Source organism: Pezoporus flaviventris, unplaced genomic scaffold (genome assembly GCF_033815535.1).
Source record: "Pezoporus flaviventris isolate CSIRO_AGI_PZ_B2104156 unplaced genomic scaffold, CSIRO_AGI_Pfla_v1 ptg000002l, whole genome shotgun sequence".
In the NCBI taxonomy this organism is placed as follows: domain Eukaryota; kingdom Metazoa; phylum Chordata; class Aves; order Psittaciformes; family Psittacidae; genus Pezoporus; species Pezoporus flaviventris.
This window is the reverse complement of record NW_026892550.1, coordinates 83,349,429-83,366,619: the sequence shown is the minus strand read 5'-3', so window position 1 is coordinate 83,366,619 and position 17,191 is coordinate 83,349,429. Positions and strand designations below refer to the sequence as shown.

Sequence of the window (17,191 nt, the reverse complement as noted above, 5' to 3'; positions counted from 1 at the left end):
AGCAGAGATGAAAAAATGTGCAATTACTAAATTGTTTGGTGTTCTTATATAGAACTCTCCTCTGTGAAATTTTCCTTTACAAATCTTAAAAGACAAGGAGCCTCATCTGAAGTAGTACATCAAATAGAGTGGAATTGCAGAGGACTCTGCTGTTATTAGAGCTGTGAATGTTCTATTGTCTAGGCAAGAGTTAGGTTTGTTTTAGTGCTAGTTTTCTATGTGAAAAGGTGTGATCAGAGGGATTGAAAGAGGTGATCAGCTTTGACAGAATCCAGAAGTGCTGCAGTTTTAGCACAATACCCATGCAGCAGTAACTTCAGGGGTTTGATTGGATTTCAGGCACTGATCACAATGGATAGCTCGTGACAATAAATCTCATCTCTTTATCAGAAGCAAAAGTGTTTTCTTTTTGTGGATTACTGGAATTGAACTGGAAAAGCAGCTCTAACACAAGCAAATATTTCCATTTGTAGCTATGCCTGCCATGGATGTATTTAATGGATATTTACGACTCACCTGAATTTCCTAACTATTGTATGTTTTTGACCATGAATTGAGTAGTCATTCTATAAAGTTACTTCACAGAACTGCCTAGTGAACTGTGCATGTTGATGTGCTTTCACTTTTAATGTATGAATGACTTGTCTTGTTCATGTCGATACAGCCTCAGCATCCGCGTGGGGGAACACCAACGTTCCCAGATTCACAGATATTTTTCCCAACCGTTCACGAACGGCCGGTGTCTTTCTCGCCACCACCTCTCTGCCCGCCGAAGGTGGCAGTTGCTCAGCGGCGCAAGAGCACTTCATTTTTGGAAGCCCAAACTTGCCACTTCCAGCCATTGCTGAAGACTGGCCAGAGTTTAGTTCCACCTGGTGGTAGTCCCACCAATTGGACACCAGAGGCATTCGTTATGCTGGGCACAGCAGCTCAGAGAGTCGCTGGAGAGCCGCTGCATGTGCAAGTTAATCCCATGTTTGAGCCAGCTCCTGTCCACAGTGACTATATATCTGGACCAACACCTCCAGAGGATGCTCACTACACAATGCATCCAGAAGCTGTATATTTGGTGGGCATGCACTATCCATCACAGGTATCGGAGCAGTATGATCAAGTAGCTTATAACTCTCATGCGACTGAACAACATTTGAAGCAGGTCTCTGAGTCAAACCATGGGCAGGGTGGTCCTCCACAAAGCTCTGTGTTCGACTTTCAATCGGGGCAAACATACCTGACAAGACATGTTCAGAACCTGAGGCTGGATTCTGGGATGGGTCCCCTTTCTCCATTATCCAGTGTTTCAGCTCCTCTGAGTGCAGATCCTGCTCAGATGACATTCCACCAGGTGTTTGTTCCGCACTCTGCCCCAGCTGTGCTCTCTCACAGTGGTGATGGCAGAGCGAGCTGTGTCTTTGAGTTCCATGTGCACACACAGACTTCTGCTTCAGCAGAAGGGGCAGTTTTACCCCAGCGGGTCTACAGAAGTCGCCGGGGCTCTATGGAGACCAGTCAAGAGGAATCCACACAAGGCATAGGGTTGCACAGTCGGCTTCAGCCTGTGACAGAGGAGCAGTGTAACTATCTAGGTCCTGAGTTAGCAGGTCCCAGAGGGGGCTCTGCCAGGCGGAGCTGGCCGGAAGGAAGCCCAGAATACTCCAGTGATTCCTCACAGCTGACTTCCTCTGACACTGGCGATTTCCAGTCTCCTCCCCCTACAGGGGGATCATCTTCTGCTTTTGGTTCAGACTACTCATTGCCCATTGTTCAGCTGCCTCAGAAGGTATTGCAAGAGTCGCAGCTCTTCATCTGCTTCCCCCAGGGAGCCTCGACTCAGCAGGCCTTGTCCACCTCGCTTTCATCAGGACCACCTGCACTCTATCCTCAGGTTACAGGAGCAAACCCTTCCAGAATTTCTCTGCTTTTTATAAGTCATACTTTCCATTTAAAAGGGAACTTTTCTCTTAGACTTGTTCCATGTGGTTCTAAGTATTGGCATTCATGGGGGTGTTTTTCTACTGGGTCAGTAGTACAGTAGGATCTCTAACTTACTGGGTTGCAATGAAATAATGAGGCATCAGCCAGCAACCACTTGGTCTGTGTTCAGCTTCAGCTGAAATATTGGTAGGGCTTTTGTGTTAAGGGTAACAAATGGTCAGTATTCCTCCTGGGATGAGTTGTTCTTTTGGCAAGAGATAGCTGGAGTACCAGATTGGTTTTTAAACAATGTTTTCAATGAAATGTATTGTCTCCACAGTTTGAATCAGCAGTGGTAGTAATACTTGCTTTGTATTTTTGTTGCTGCTCCTTGGCCATTTAATGTGAATGTGTTATTTGAAGTTGAATTTTTTGTATGAATAATGTTTTGTTGGACAGCAACAAGATTAATTTGGTGAGCGTCCAAAATGCAAGAGTATTTTTAGGCTTGGGGTGAGAAAATGGGAAGAGAGGAATGGAAGGAGCTATATTATGTGTGTGTACACAGATTTAGAAATGTACCTGAAGGATCATTATAGAAAGTAAACAAGCTGAGTTAGCAAATCAGTGGCACAAACAACTGTTGCTAATAGGTATGGCTTCCTTATAAGCCTAGAATATGATGTCCTTCTAAAAAGGAAAATTTGAGGCCTGAAGCTTAGTTTGGAGGTACATGTTTTATTGGTGTATGTGATATTTGCGCTTGAAATAGTCAGTAATGCATTTGTATATTGCAACCTTGAGGTGTATGTGTATATACATTGTGTCTGCACTTGTAGTCTGAAACTTCTCATAAGGTAATTTTTTTTTGTGAAAAGAGAGTTTACTTTAAGTAGAATTCTCTCTTACTCCTGTTCTTGGAATTAGGGGCTTTCTGACATTTTAGTTACTGGAGTTTCAGCAGCTGGGTTTTATATGAAGAAACTGAAGGAGAACCTTTTTGCTTTTTGTGGTAAGGTCAAGAGCTAAGTATATAAGGTTTTCTGTATGGGATAATAAAGGTGTTTCATTAAAGCTGAAACAGCTTTAATCACTGCTCTAATAGTAAATTCGGTGCTGTAGGAGAACTACTGGAGTGAGGCTGCTACACAAGAAGTTCAAAAATTATGTGAGGATTGTTTCTCCAAAAACCACCTTTGTTAAACTTCAGGAAGTGAATTATGATGGATGTAAAATACGTCTGGAAAACACAATAAGGGGTCATTATTATTTTACAGAATTTAAATTCTGGGATCTCTTACTTAGTTCATTAAAAGACCAGAATTTGAAGCAGAAACTGAGTCAATGTGAGCAGATGTTACAGCAGTGGGATATCACACATGTTTAGATCCTAGCCCATAAGTGCCTTGAGCTTCTAAAACGGCAAGGAAAGAAATGGTTCTTTTGGCAGTATGCTTTCCCTAAGTTTCCGTAATTAAAAAAAGTACTTAATTTTAATAAGCTTGGTCCTAATAAGCTTCTGCAGGCTGAATTATTACAGCATTAAGGAGTTTTAGTAGATATTTCTGATATGATACGTGTACACCAGATACGTTTCTTACCAAGGCAGCTCACCAAAGTGGTGCACACTCAGGCAGCTCATCTGGAGGTCTTTGTCTATTCGTCTCCCAGGAGCTGATACAGAAATATAATTGTCACAAAAATAATAATGAAAATCCTGGGATCTGCTCAAAAAAATGTCAGCCACAAAAATAATAATGAAAATCCATTCCATTTTCCTCTCGATCTTCCACATTCATTTGTATGCCACTCATCTGTTTTTTTTGTTGCTTATTCAGACATTGTCTTAGCTAGAACATGAACCCCCATGTTCTTCAATATCCACTTCTTAGTAGCCTTTGAATGGTAGTGAGTCTGGAAATGATTTCTGGCTTGTATTTTGACATGCCTCTCAAAGGGAACTCATGACATGTTATGTACTGAGTACTTTGTTATCGGTCTAGAATTCTGTATATCTTTGTTTTGATTTTTTTTTTTTTTTTTTTAACAGACAGTTGTATTTCATTCGAGCTTCTTTCTATCCCCCTATCTGTGTTTAGAACACATGTAAAGGTAAAGCATAATGCCTCTATTTCCAGTTATCATACTAAAGGCATCCTGCTTTTAAAGCATTGTCAGTGGAAGAAGCAGCTGGTAGGCTGATCTCCCTCATGTTTAGGGGCGTGTGACTTTCTGCATTGGTTGTTTTTGAAGATTTAAAATGAAGTTTGCTACTTTCCGGATTGCTCTGCTTTGGTCTGGTTGTAGTGGAATTCTGCCAGAAGGACCACTTGTCCAAAAGAGCAGTTAAATACCAACCACATCATTCCAGGCAGAAATAATTTTAACTGCCTGCTGCAGAAACTATAGGGATATTTTAAGCTGATTTTGTCTTTTTCTCCTCCAGACGCAGGTGCAAGGCCAGCCAGCCTCAAGCACTGCATCTGTGCCATCCCAGCCTACCCAACACACTCAGCAGGTAAGATCATGGTTCCTGAACCCAGGACTAAAATACTTTTAGTATAGGATTTTGATGACTCTTTAAGAGCAGCTGACTACCTCTGCCCCTCCTTCTGCCCATATTTCTCCATAAAGCAAAAGAATCCTCTGGTTCTCACCTAGTCTAACATGTTGTGAGATTAACTTAATTGACTCTATGAAATTTGTTTTTTAAATCATGTTAATCCTTGTTTCCATGTGTCTGTTTTCCCCAACTTCCACCTGCGCTTGAAGTGGTGGCCCCATTCCAGGGGAGGCACGTCAGGATCTGCAAGTTAGGCTGTCTAGACAGACTTTATTCTCATGATTTCTTCTAGTTGGAAATACTATCAACATCCTCTTTTCTTAACTGCCTCTTCTTCCTTATAGAATCTTCATTCTTGTTTTCACAGGTGAAATAATTCTGTTGCAAGATTTGGTGCTGATGGAGTTGTATTAGTAATGCTAATAAGTAATTGCTAAAGCTATTAATATATTCAGAAGAATCACTGATGTCATGAGGGAGTTAAAAAGTAGAATTTAAATAGGCTATGCTTGAAAAACTTCTGTGGGGTAAAAAAATAGCTTCTGCCTATATAAATAGCCTCTTTTCCCTACTACAGAATGCACAGCAGCCAGCCTCTTCCCAACAGCCTGGACAGTACCAGCTGCAGCAGCCATCAGTTTCTGCTGGCGCCACTTCCACGCAAACTGTCTCTCAAACTCAAACTTCACAGATTATGCCAATGCCTCAGGCAGCAGCTGGGACACAGGTAAACAAAATGCTTTCTAGCAGAAGATTATTTTTTTCTTTTTCACAGCTGACAAATTCAGCATGCTCCTACTTTCACTTTCGTCATCTTTTCTAATGGTTCCAAAACATTCATCCAAATAATGGTATTCTTAGTGGACTACAACTGTCAGTTTTGTTTGAAAATGTGTTGGAAACCCTTTCATTCACATGTGGCAGTTGTGAGTAATTTGAGGGAAGGATAGCATTTCCATGCACAAAGACCTTTAAACTATCAAAAGTATCATGAGGCATATTGATGAATGGTGTACTGTGAATGGATTCTCAGGAACTTGTCATTTCTCTACTTCCCATACAATGTCTATTTTCTGCACCATTATATATGTCAAACATGTTCACTTATTTAGGTTAGTGACCCATAAGGACTACCTTCTCCACTCTGTCATCTTTCTTACTCAGCTCTTCTCTCCTCCCTGGTCAAGATGCTTCTGTTACTGAATATTACTTCATTTTGGCTCATATCTCTATCTTGAACATGTGAGCCTTGATTTTGTTTTTAAAGTTGTTGTTTTGTTGCTTGTTTATCTAAACTGCCTTTCCAATTGCATTGTTTGCTGGCTTTAATTGACATATCCCCTGCCATTCTCTGAATGCTGGCACAGTGGCTTTTCATTCTCTGTTGCTTTAGTCCCCATACCCAAAGCTGACAGATTTATTGAAAGATTTGCACTTTTCCTGTAAGAAGGCAGGCTTGGATCTGGGGACAGAGCTGAGGGGAATTTGATTCTGTTTATGCACAAGTTCAGTGCTTCAGGGTGTTTGAATGTTGCTCTTTCACCCTCTGTGGGTATCTGTTTCAAGAGCCTGTTCAGTTCTTCAGGGGAAGTGTTCTGAAGTGAGGACCTTTTGGAACTCCAGCCAACTTCCCAGCCACTCTGCCAACTGTGCTCCCACCCACTTTAACCGAGTGCTGTAACTTGAATAATTCTTTCTTTAACTAATGTGTAAAAGCTCTGCTTTCTGCAACCCTGCTTTTTTAAAAAGAAAATCTATCTCTATTTTCTTTACCTCCCCAGCTTCCTGTTTCCCAACCAGTGTCGATCATCCAAGGCGAGCCTCAGTTACCTGTTGCAGCACCTTCTCTCCCTCAGCCTTCAGTTGCCCCGTCAGTCCCCATTGGCTCTCATTTTCTTCCCATGGGACAGCCCTTGCCAACTTCCGTGGTTCCCCAGTTCTCAGTCTCCCCGTTGCCTGTAGCAGCTCCTCATGCGTCAGTGGCTCAGCCAGGTTTCCAGTCATTGCCCATATCGATGGCAACTGGCATGAGTCAGCCATTGCTCACACTGGCAACGTCTGCTGCGGCAACCACTGTGTCTGTAGGATCAACTGTTGTCCCTAGCCAGCTTCCCACACTGATGCAGCCTGTGGCTCAGTTGCCCAGCCAGGTTCTCCCACAGCTCCTGCAGCCAGCTGTCCAGTCCGTGGGATTGCCAGTCAGCATTGGACAAGCTGCTGAAGCTTCAGTTCCTGCTGGAGATGCTCTTTACCAGGTATTGTTGCAAGCCAGCAGAGCTCTTCCCCACATTTTTTTTTTCTTGTTCCTCTAAGGTACCAGATCTGAACTGTGTTCCCTGGCAAACTCCCTTCTCATAAGAGAGCCATTAAGCCACCCAGATAAATTCTGTTGTTTTGTAAAGGTCAGTTTTAAGGAGGGGGAAAAACCAAAGTCCTTAGACACCCAGGTGTTTTAAGCTTTTCATTTTTGGCAGTGGAATATGTCTGAAATGACAGAATCATAGTGCAGGACTTTGTTCAACCACTGTGTGAAAGAGGACAGCAATATATCTTAAAGAGACCTGTCAACTTGGTCCAAAATATTGTGATTTTAAAACTGGGAGATGTGTGTTGGAAAAAAAAATCATGCCAGCATATTTGGCAATGTCAGTGTTTCATTTCCCATCTGGGAAGCGGTGGAGTGTCTTTTCTAGAAGTGAGTCAGATGACACAGATCTTGAACGTGGCGTAAGTACCTGATGCTTCTTGTGAAATGCTAGATTGGTGGGCATGAACTGCTTCAGCAAAACAGTTGGTTATAGCAATTGTTCAGTAAGTCAATACAGTTGTTATTCTAGATCAAAAATTGTGTAGATGTAGAAATATCTGCACTGGGATTATAAGGAGTACTGTAGAACAGAAATGTTCCTTGTAGGAATGTTCCTTGGTTCCTGGGTCAGCACATCACAAGAGGAGGGGTAGAACAGGAGTACTTTTGTTAGTCTCAACAAAGAGCAGTAATTGCATAACATCTTCTGAGCAGCAGTTGTTCAACCTGAAAATTCTTTCAGCTCATTTCAAGTCTCGGGCCTTAATATTTTAAGCCAAATAGACAACTGCAAGAGTTGAGAGGTGGAGATTGTTTTGCCTAAGACTTGGAACTTGCAGTGGGAATTTGCTTGTTCAAGCATGTTGACTCGTAAGCTGAGCTTTGGCTACGTGAGCAGTTTGCTTCTCTGGGAAGATCTTGGGTGTGCTAGGACAAGTACAGAAGGTTGGAACGTGCCCCTAAAGCTGATTAACCTTTTGGGAGTTTTTTAACTCTTCCTAATTAGCTCTGTCATTCACTTACTTGACTCCCTCATTTCTATTACAGGGCTTCCCATCTCGGCTGCCACCTCAGTACCCAGGGGACTCGAGTGTTGCACCTTCCTCTGCTGTGGCCTCTGTTAGCATTCCTTCTGCCGTCCTGTCCCCTCCCTTACCCGCAGATGCAATGGCTCAGACGGGCTATCTTGCTCCTGCTGTGCAGCCGTATGTGGAGCAGAACGTCTTAGTTCCTATGGGCAGCCTAGGAGGACAGGTTCAAGTGCCCCAGCCTACAGTGAGTTTAGCACAGCCAGCCTCATCTGCCTCCTCACAGCAGGCAGGTTTGGAGGTAAGTATGTTGAATATAATGTAACAATACGTTTAGGGTGTATGAATTATGCAACAGTGCATGTCTGTGGGGAAACTAATCCCTTCCATACTTGTTTTCAGTTGGAAATTAATATTTCAAATGACCTTTTTTTTACAGCAGAATGTCATGCCAATGTGGGGACCTTGTTGCCACTGGCTGTTCTGTTGGGAAGTGAGTGTGCATCCTGCAGGCAAAAAACCTGTTAACACTTCACTTCTTGCTAGTACTGTAGAACATTTTTGCCATATCAAAGACAAACTGCAACTGATAGCCTTTGAGAATCTGTCTTTATGCCTACTCCCTGCAGCACTGTTCTTGCTAGGGAGAATTTGAATTGTCTGTGTTCTGCATTGGCTTGCCTTTTGCACATTCTGCTAGTAAGACTGTGGCTGCATGGCAAACTGTAGTGACATGTAGCAGTAGAAGGGATGGCTGATTTCCTTTCCCCACCCCTCCGCGAATGATGGTTTGCTTCGCTGCAGTTTGCTCTAGAATCTTTTATAAATTGGAGCTGTCTAGATGCCAGCTGTTTGAAGTAGGTAGTGCTTTTAGCTTTACAACTGATTTGGGAGGAAACATTGAAGACTACTGGGTTACTTGAAAAAGGAATGGTATTCTGTGTGGGGGTTCTTGATGTAGGTTTCTATCCGTAGGGTACTCAGGGAGTCTCACAGACTGCCCCTTCTGAGACTCTTCCAGCAACGCAGCCTGCTCAGTCCACAGCTTTGGCTTCCTCTATGGATAGGTAAGCAATATTTTCTTTTCACCAAACTCAATTTCAGTTTCATGTGTTAGATTATTCTTCCTTGATGATCTTTAGGTATCTTTTCCACCAGGGATATTTTTTTCACTGAGGGTGTTCTTGAGGATGTGAGGAAGTACACTTCCTGGAGGAAAAATAGGCTCATGAAACCAGGGTATGGCGGGAGTAAATAGGATTGTCTGTAGTAATTTAGCTTCTAATCCTTTGGTATTTGTCATGTCAAATGGATTGTAAGGGATGCTTTTTCTGTCCTTTTGGTACTTAAGCACAATTCAAACTCCGAATAGCTTGAAAACATATTCAGAAGATATATTTATACAACTTAGTTTGCAAGAGATGTTTAGCTAAATAATTGCTATTAGAATTGCTATTCAAGCAACCTTAACGGTTGACAAGACTGTTCTCCCCTGCTCTGCAGTTAACAAACATCTGCTATCGAGAAAAGGATGCTGTCTGATAGGGTAAACTGTATTGTTGCAGTTGTGGAGTGCATGGAAACTAACGTAAAGTTACTTTCTTGGTTTCTTTTAGTGCACATTCTGATGTTGCTTCAGGATTGAGTGATGGCAACGAGAACGTTCCAGCTTCTAGCGGAAGGCATGAAGGGAGAACTACTAAACGCCATATGCGGAGGTCTGTCCGCAGTCGGTCCCGCCATGAGAAGACTGCTAGGCCGAAACTGAGAATTCTGAATGTATGTTTGTTTTAGTGACAGTTTGGTAGTGATGATGCCTTTCTTGAGCTTGAAAATGTTTCTTTTCCTTTGAGAAATGTATGTCTTCTGTGGTCTTGTTCTGAGTCTCGCTCCCCGCCACCCCTCCCCGAGCACTCAAGCCATCCCGTCTATTTCTTCTGCTTCTGTAGTCAGCATGCCAAACAACATCTATTAAGAGCTTTTTGAAGCATCAGATATGGCAAAATTGGCTTGCTTAACAACTAGTGATTCCACAGGCTGTGCCAGAATATTTAATGTATCCTCAGAAAAAATGATGCTGTACATGGCACCGTTTATTACACTGGAAAAAGGGAATGTGTTTGTATTAAACAAGTACCATTGATTTGTCTCTGTGAGCTTTAAAGTGCAAGTCCTAAATTCTCATGCTTTTGGTTTGAGCTATTGTTTTCTTTGCTTCAGGTTTCAAATAAAGGTGATCGGGTAGTGGAATGCCAGCTGGAGACACACAATCGGAAAATGGTTACTTTCAAATTTGATTTGGATGGTGACAACCCTGAGGAAATAGCTTCAATTATGGTAAGATACATTTTAGAGATGAAGAATAGAATCCAGTCTTAATTGCAGCTGTAATGTAAGCAGTCTTACTTTCTCATTCATGTTTCAGAATTATTTTTCCATGTAGCATGGTGTGTGCTTACCTTACGTATGCAAACACAACTAGAAATGGGGCACAAAGCTGGTATACCAAACTGACAGTATTGCATGTCCAGTTCGCATGAAAATTTGCATCAGTTTAGCCTTAGAATCGCAGTTTTATCAAGTAAATCTGCTTTTGTTTTTTTTTGCAGTCTAATTTTTTTAAAAAACTGCAAGCATCTTTCTGAAGGTGCCAGAGTAAAATTCTGTTTGCCTCTCTAACAGCAAACATTGCTGGAACTTCAAAACTTATGATTAAGCTTTGAGTGTTTTGCTGTTGCTGTTTCCCAACTGAAATGGCAAGATTCTACCCTTAAAGTAAGGAAGGGAAATCAGTCTGTGATTTCTGGAAGTCGGTGATGACTGCTGCTCTTGGCTTTCTCAAAGAAGCAAACCTTTCTGTTTAATTTATAATGGTCAAGCATAGAAAAGAACTTGCTGTGTAGAGATAAGTTTTAAGAAGAATACTGCATAGCATGGAACAGAGCAACCCACCCCTTATCCACCCTGTTTGTTTTTTTTTAATTTAAACTCATTCTTGTGCTAATACAATCTAAATGAAACTGAGAATTTTAGTGTTATTAAACACAAAAAGCAGTATCTTTTGCCAGCTTCTTGGGCACCTGTGCAGCACTTATTTTTTAGCTTAGAGAGGTAGTAGAGGAGTAGGTGGTGTGTGCTGGATCCATATCTGTCAAAAAAAAAACAATCAGTGACATAGGAGAAACCATCTCTTCACCAGTAAGGGCTTTCTGAGGAAGAAGTTGGTTCTATGTACATGTATGGCAGTGTAAACAGATCAGTCGCGTGAGGTGAGGTGCCAAGAAATACGGAGATAATACACAGATGTCTCTCTTTCCCTCTTACCTAAAGACATCATATGGAGGAGTAAAAGAGTACGGTTGATTTAAAAAAAAGCATAACACAGAGCAAAAGAAGTACACTGTGCATCCAGAATGCAATCACATAGTTGAAAGTATGCAGCCTAGTTTGGACAACTGAATCTGGGATTTTGTGCTCATTGATTTTCTTGTTGAATATTGAAGAAACTTTTGTTAAGACTTCCTAGTTTCCTTTTAATCGGGATACTCTTAGGTGTGCCCCATATAGCTATCTGTCCAATTTAAAGCACCAAAGGCAAGTATTCAACATTTCAGAGGCTGATATAAGCAGCCTTTGTTTATCATTCCTTTCTCTGAACCAGCGTCCCAGAAACTGGATGTAAAAGCAATGTCTCAGGCTTTACCTCTGAGGCACTTTTTCTCTCTTTCCCAACTGGGACTGACAGCTTTAATTCTGTTTCATAAACTGTGTCTGAGATTTATCTCAGTGCATTATTTCAGGAAACAGAATTTTCTTATAGGTCAGACAAACTAAGAGTGTCTTTCTGAATATCAAATGTGCTTCTTTCTTCCAACATAAGCAGCAGAATGTATCTTTCTACAGCAGTATAATTTGTTGAAACTGGATAGGCTGATCAGTCTTCCTCTCCGTGTATTTGGAACATAATTAATGCTTACATTTATGTGCTACATCCAGACTTCGGGTTAGTGATGTGCAGCCTGCATAGAGTAGAAGTTCTGTATGGCATGTAAAGAGAGAAGCACAGAACAGCTTACAGTACAGATTTTTTTTTTCTGTATTATAGTTTCCTGTACATGTGACTCTTACGGTACATTAGATAGCAGCCTGATCTTACTGCAATTCCTCCTAATCTTCACTGTGCTAAGCAAAGATCGAGTTGACAGTCTGGTGAAGAAGTGAGGTTGGATGTTGTTCCACAGCAAAGAGTAAACCAGGGCAAATGCTTCTGTGCTGGATATAATTGTAGAAACGATTGAATTTCTCTAAGGTGTCACCATCTTTATGTTCTGCATAAGAGCAGTGAAAGGAGGGCAAACAACACAGAGTAAGTTATGGTTATTAAATATATTGGTTTGAAATTATTTATGGAAAATTATTGTTGCTTTGCTCTCTTTACAGGTGCAGAATGAGTTTATTTTAGCAACCGAGAGAGACTCATTCGTAGAACAGGTACGAGAGATTATTGAGAAAGCAGATGAAATGCTAAGTGAGGATGTAAGTGTGGAGCCAGAAGGTGATCAGGGTTTGGAGAGTATGCGGACAAAAGATGATGGCTTCTTTCCAGGGTCACAGGTACGTAAAGAACAGGTTGCCTTATCTATTTGTATTTTCCATTTTGGGTGTTACGGTTTTGTGAACAGAGCTAGATAGAAACTGAAACTTTCTTTCATGAATCATCAAAGCTTAATAAATAAATGAAAATATGAACAGAGAAAGCTTCATATTGCAGTGAGAGCCTAAAATTAATTCAGAAAACTAGTTAATGTAGACCTCTTGCTTTACACATCCAAAGCTGCTCAATCTCCTGATAGTCCACTAAACAGACAATATAAAATGCTGAGGTTTCATGGATTTGAGGTTATAGTCAGGTAGGACACCAAAACCCCCAGCCCTGTGCTGCTTACTAAACACCAAGAGCCTGAGTTTGGACTCTCTACCCAGTGAACTACCAAGAGATTAGGTGGCTTGGCTAGGAAACACGAGTTTTGAAACTGGTTTCTGGGAATAAGAAGGGGTGACATATTCTGAGTCTCTTCCTTATTTCCATCTAGACTTAGTTTGAAACATCCGTCCATCTGTGGTATGCTTAAGGAAGTCAGTTGGACTGCCTCTTAAAAAATGTGTTTAGATCAATTTGCTATATTGATGATCACAAAGCTGAGAAGCTTTAAAAGCACTGTAGCTGATGTTTAACTGGGCAGAATGCCATTACTTTGGTAATGGTGCTTGGGTCCAAGGTACTGCTTACCTTAAATACCCACTTTTCTGTAAGTTAGCATTTTAAGATCTATCTTGGGGTTTTCTGTTTCAGAATAGAACTTTAAATTTTATCTTACTTTACAGAAATTAGAGTTCAAACAGCCAGATCCTACATCTTCCATGCCTCAAAGAATAGGTAAGTCTTTTGTGATTTTTTTTCAACAGTTACCTTTTTCTGTTTCAGCGGATGGGTGCAGCCAAGTTTTTGTTTTGTATGATGGAGTGCACATTCCGTATTGCAGGTTATGTGTTCAGTTACAACCATGTATGACTAAACATCTCACTTCTTTCTGTTTAGGGGTTCCTCCTAGCTCCTTTACCCAGGTTGTCCATTCTGCGGGAAGACGGTTTATTGTCAGCCCTGTCCCTGAGAGTCGTTTAAAAGAACAGGGCTTTTTCACATCTGCTATTCCTGGAGGAAAAGAAGCTTCAGATGTGGGTACGTTTTATAAACTCTTAAAATCTGATGCCTGAAACATGTTCCTCAAAACTGAAGTTAACAAACTAAACTGCTCCTAAAGACTCCTTATGGTACTTGGGGAAATAAGGAACTGTCTATGCTGGTAAGAAGTGACTGTAATTTGAGTGATACTATGCAGGATTCTTGGGGACAAGATGTTTCAATGCTGTGAAACCTTGATTCTGTATTTTAATGTAAGTCTGTATTTGTAAGTGCTTTTTTTTTATTATGCTGATTAAATGTGATCTAAGTCTAGCATTAGACATTAATACACTGTTAAACTTTTGCAGGTAGACTGACATTTTTCTGTACTTCCAGTTGCTGCATCCCCACTCCATGGTCCTGGCATGAATCTCTCCCACTCGGCGTCATCACTGAGCTTGCAGCAGGCTTTCTCTGAGATGGGGCATGGTCAAATGACAGAAGGACCTAGTACAGCTCCTCCAGTGTTCAATCAGTCAATACCACCATTTCCACCTGCACTTTCTACTGGGGCAGGCAGTAGTGCACCTCCTGCATCTGTGGCTGCTTCTACAGTATCTGCTCCCTCCACCACTGGTGTTTCTCTTCCAGGATCTGTTACTTTGCCTTCAGAAAGTGCAGCTGTTGGAGTTGCACCAAGTGCAAGTGTGCCAAGCTCTATTTCTGCACCTCCAGCCTCACAATCTGGACAGCAATCAACTGGTGTAGCTTCCAGTGTGAGCGCCCCTGCTTCTTTCTCCTTACCTACCACATCCCAGCCTGCGCAACCAGTAACTGGAGACATTGACCCCAGTATCAGCACACCGTCGTCTGTGGCACTGCCATCTACACAGGTTCCTGGTGTCACTGGTCTTGGTGTTGTTGCACCAGCTGTGACATCTCAGTCTACTCCTCAGATTGTAAGTAGTATGGCAGCACCACAGACATCTGTTGCCCTATCTGTGGCTCCGAATGTGGCTTTGCAGCTTCCTCAGCTTAGTAGCAGTGGGTCAGTCTCCAGTCTGGCAGAAACAACAGTTGTAAGTGCTCCACAGTCACTATCTGAGAGTGGGCAGTCTATGGATAAACCACACCTCTGCAGTGCAGCTGGCTTATCTCTTCCCATCTCTGCACCTTTGTCATCCTCAGTAGCAACAAGCATATGTGGTTCAGTTGCTCAGCCAGTGATACATCCCTTACTTGTCCCATCAGGAATTACATCAACACCTGTCCTACCCCAGATTCCAGGTGCAACACCCATGTTGCCCCAGGTTCCCTTACCTGGTGTGTTACCACAGCCGGTCACTAACTTGCCTGCAGTACAGCAAACTCTGATACACAGCCAGCCTCAACCAGCTCCATTACCCAATCAGCCTCATATTCACTGTCTGGAGCCTGATGCTGATGCTCAGTCTAAAGCTCCTGGTATTGATGATATAAAGACCCTGGAAGAAAAGCTACGGTCTCTCTTCAGTGAACATGGTAACGTGGGAACAGCGCATCCATCAGTATCTTTGGAGACGTCATTGGTAATGGAAACTACAGTTATCCCTGGGATACCAACCACTGTTGTCGCACCAACTAAACCCTTGACATCCATTAGCACTTGTATACCTCCGAGCAGTTTGCCTCTTGGACCATCTGGCTTGCCAGTGCTCACACCAGTTGCCACTCCCGGGCAAGTGATCACCCCAGTCAGCTATATTTCGGCATCAAGCAGCATTGCCACAGCAGTAGTGAAACCAGGGACCTCTCCTTCAAAGCCCCCCCTTAGCAGGGTACCGGTAAGAAATGCAACAATTGTGTGAATGTTCAAGTATTGTAGGAAACAGCCTTCTCAAGCAGAAGCCCTTTTATAAAGCAAAACACTTATTCATGCAGAGGGTGTCTTCATTTAATATAATACTGATGCTCTGGTTGTTTTTGTGTGTCCCAAGAGGGTTTATTTTGTCCATATGGAAAAAAAGTCCAATTCTGTATTGTGCCTCTTACACCTACACTGCAAAGAGTGAAGCAGCTATTGTTTGTTTTGTTGTTTGTTTTTTTTTTTCTCCAAATAGAATTGAGAAGTCTTGCTTTAAATAGCTTTTAATTTCTTACATGATGGCTAGAATGAGACAGGGTGGTTGTATGTTTCACAGAGTAGTCAGGGTAGCTTAGCTTTTGCTTTCCTATCATTAGCCAGTGCCTTGAAGTCAAGGCTGAAACTTTTAAGTCTTCCACTGCTTATGCAGTGCCTGGATGTTTTTCCTTCCAAATATTAGATTTGTGAAGTTTACAAGGTACCTGGATATCTGGAAAACAACCCTTTAGTGTTTGTTTACTGAATCATGCTCTTCAAACAGACACTTTTTATGAAAGAAATAGTCGTGACTTATAGTAACAGCTTGAGCTGTGGCACAAAGGTTGTTACCTTCATGACATAACAGCATGTGAACCGAACCAGAGATACCAACACGTGAAACTATATTCTTTTAAATGACTCCCTGTGTTGGGAGACAGTGCATTTCAATTTCTAAACTGTTGTAGTCCTTTCCTTTTCAAAGTTAAATGGAACTAGGTTGAAGAAATTTTCAGGTGTCTTAACAAACCAAAATCCTTAATACTTGCTTTTTTTTTTTTTGTTTCTCTAAGGTACTTTCCCATTCACCAATACCCTGTGTTGGTGTTCTTTAGCCAGCCTTGCTATTAACCAGTTTCAGGCCATTTAAATTGAGCTCATGCTTCTAGCGTCTCTGTTCATTAGTAGTCTTTCCCTTCTAGTCTTTGTATTCAAACAAAGCTGAAAATATCTGCCATGGAGGCGCGAGAGTATGTGCCAAGGAAGCCTGGCAGGAAATGCAGACAGAGGCATTCATTTATATTGAAATGAAGTTGAGAATTAGAAAAGAAAGATTAGAAAATAATAAGAACTGGTATTGGTTCAGGAACAGTTGGAATAGTTAGAAACCTGCTAATTGCAAACCTGTAATTACAAAGGCTTGGGTTTAAATGTAATAAATGTTTGCAGGTTTTGATTGTCAGTTGTGGAAAAACTACCTCTTCTGAAGCTTTCACGTCTGAATTAGTTTGGGATTTTTTCCAAAGCTTAATCTTAGTTTCAGGTTGTGTGTTGTTTTTGAGCTTTAAGGAGCATATTGCTTTAGTTTTCTGGGGTTTACTAAGCTGTGTATTTTGTTTATGGGCAACCTGCTAACCTAGACAGTTACATGTATTTTAACTTGCCTTATGAATTTATTTAAAGTATGTATTGAGTCTTATTTATAAACAAAATCATTAACTTGCCGCAGCTTAAAAATTCATCATGCCTCAGAACAGGTAACATCTAAGTGTATGCCCCTAGTGTACAAAAAAGCTGAGGAAATGCAACTTTGTGTAGTACCTGCTGGAACATTTTTGGGAGGACAGAGATAATAATGGAGTTTATCTTCACCAGGCACTTATTACTGCAATTTGAACTGTTAATTAAGCTGTGGTAAAACAGCGGCAAGCTAGAACTGGTTCTTCTTGAGGACCAGAATAGACTTTGTGCCAGTTACCCATATCCAGCAGTGCTCAGTGTTCCCAACTGACTAGGAAAGTCGGTTGACCAACGCTATAACTCGTAGGGCTGTCAGTGTGTTTCTTAAACTTCAAAGTCATGGTCAAACCTCAGG

General features: G+C 41.6%; 1 protein-coding gene across 12 annotated transcripts in view; it reads left to right on the top strand.

Moving 5' to 3' along the window:
* WNK1 (WNK lysine deficient protein kinase 1) overlaps positions 1 to 17,191 on the top strand; it is a 105,551-nt gene that overhangs the window by 67,047 nt on the left and 21,313 nt on the right. For 8 of the 12 annotated variants that reach the window (XM_061444776.1, XM_061444774.1, XM_061444775.1 and 5 more), the window contains 12 exons: positions 665 to 1,093; positions 4,361 to 4,432; positions 5,055 to 5,204; positions 6,259 to 6,732; positions 7,833 to 8,114; positions 8,789 to 8,880; positions 9,430 to 9,592; positions 10,034 to 10,150; positions 12,254 to 12,427; positions 13,199 to 13,250; positions 13,413 to 13,553; positions 13,893 to 15,319. In XM_061444776.1, the coding sequence (XP_061300760.1) occupies positions 665 to 1,093; positions 4,361 to 4,432; positions 5,055 to 5,204; positions 6,259 to 6,732; positions 7,833 to 8,114; positions 8,789 to 8,880; positions 9,430 to 9,592; positions 10,034 to 10,150; positions 12,254 to 12,427; positions 13,199 to 13,250; positions 13,413 to 13,553; positions 13,893 to 15,319 (3,573 nt within the window). Of the gene's footprint in view, positions 1 to 664; positions 1,886 to 4,360; positions 4,433 to 5,054; positions 5,205 to 6,258; positions 6,733 to 7,832; positions 8,115 to 8,788; positions 8,881 to 9,429; positions 9,593 to 10,033; positions 10,151 to 12,253; positions 12,428 to 13,198; positions 13,251 to 13,412; positions 13,554 to 13,892; positions 15,320 to 17,191 lie in introns of all 12 variants that reach the window. The other 4 variants (XM_061444769.1, XM_061444779.1, XM_061444778.1 and 1 more) reach the window with 4 other exon arrangements.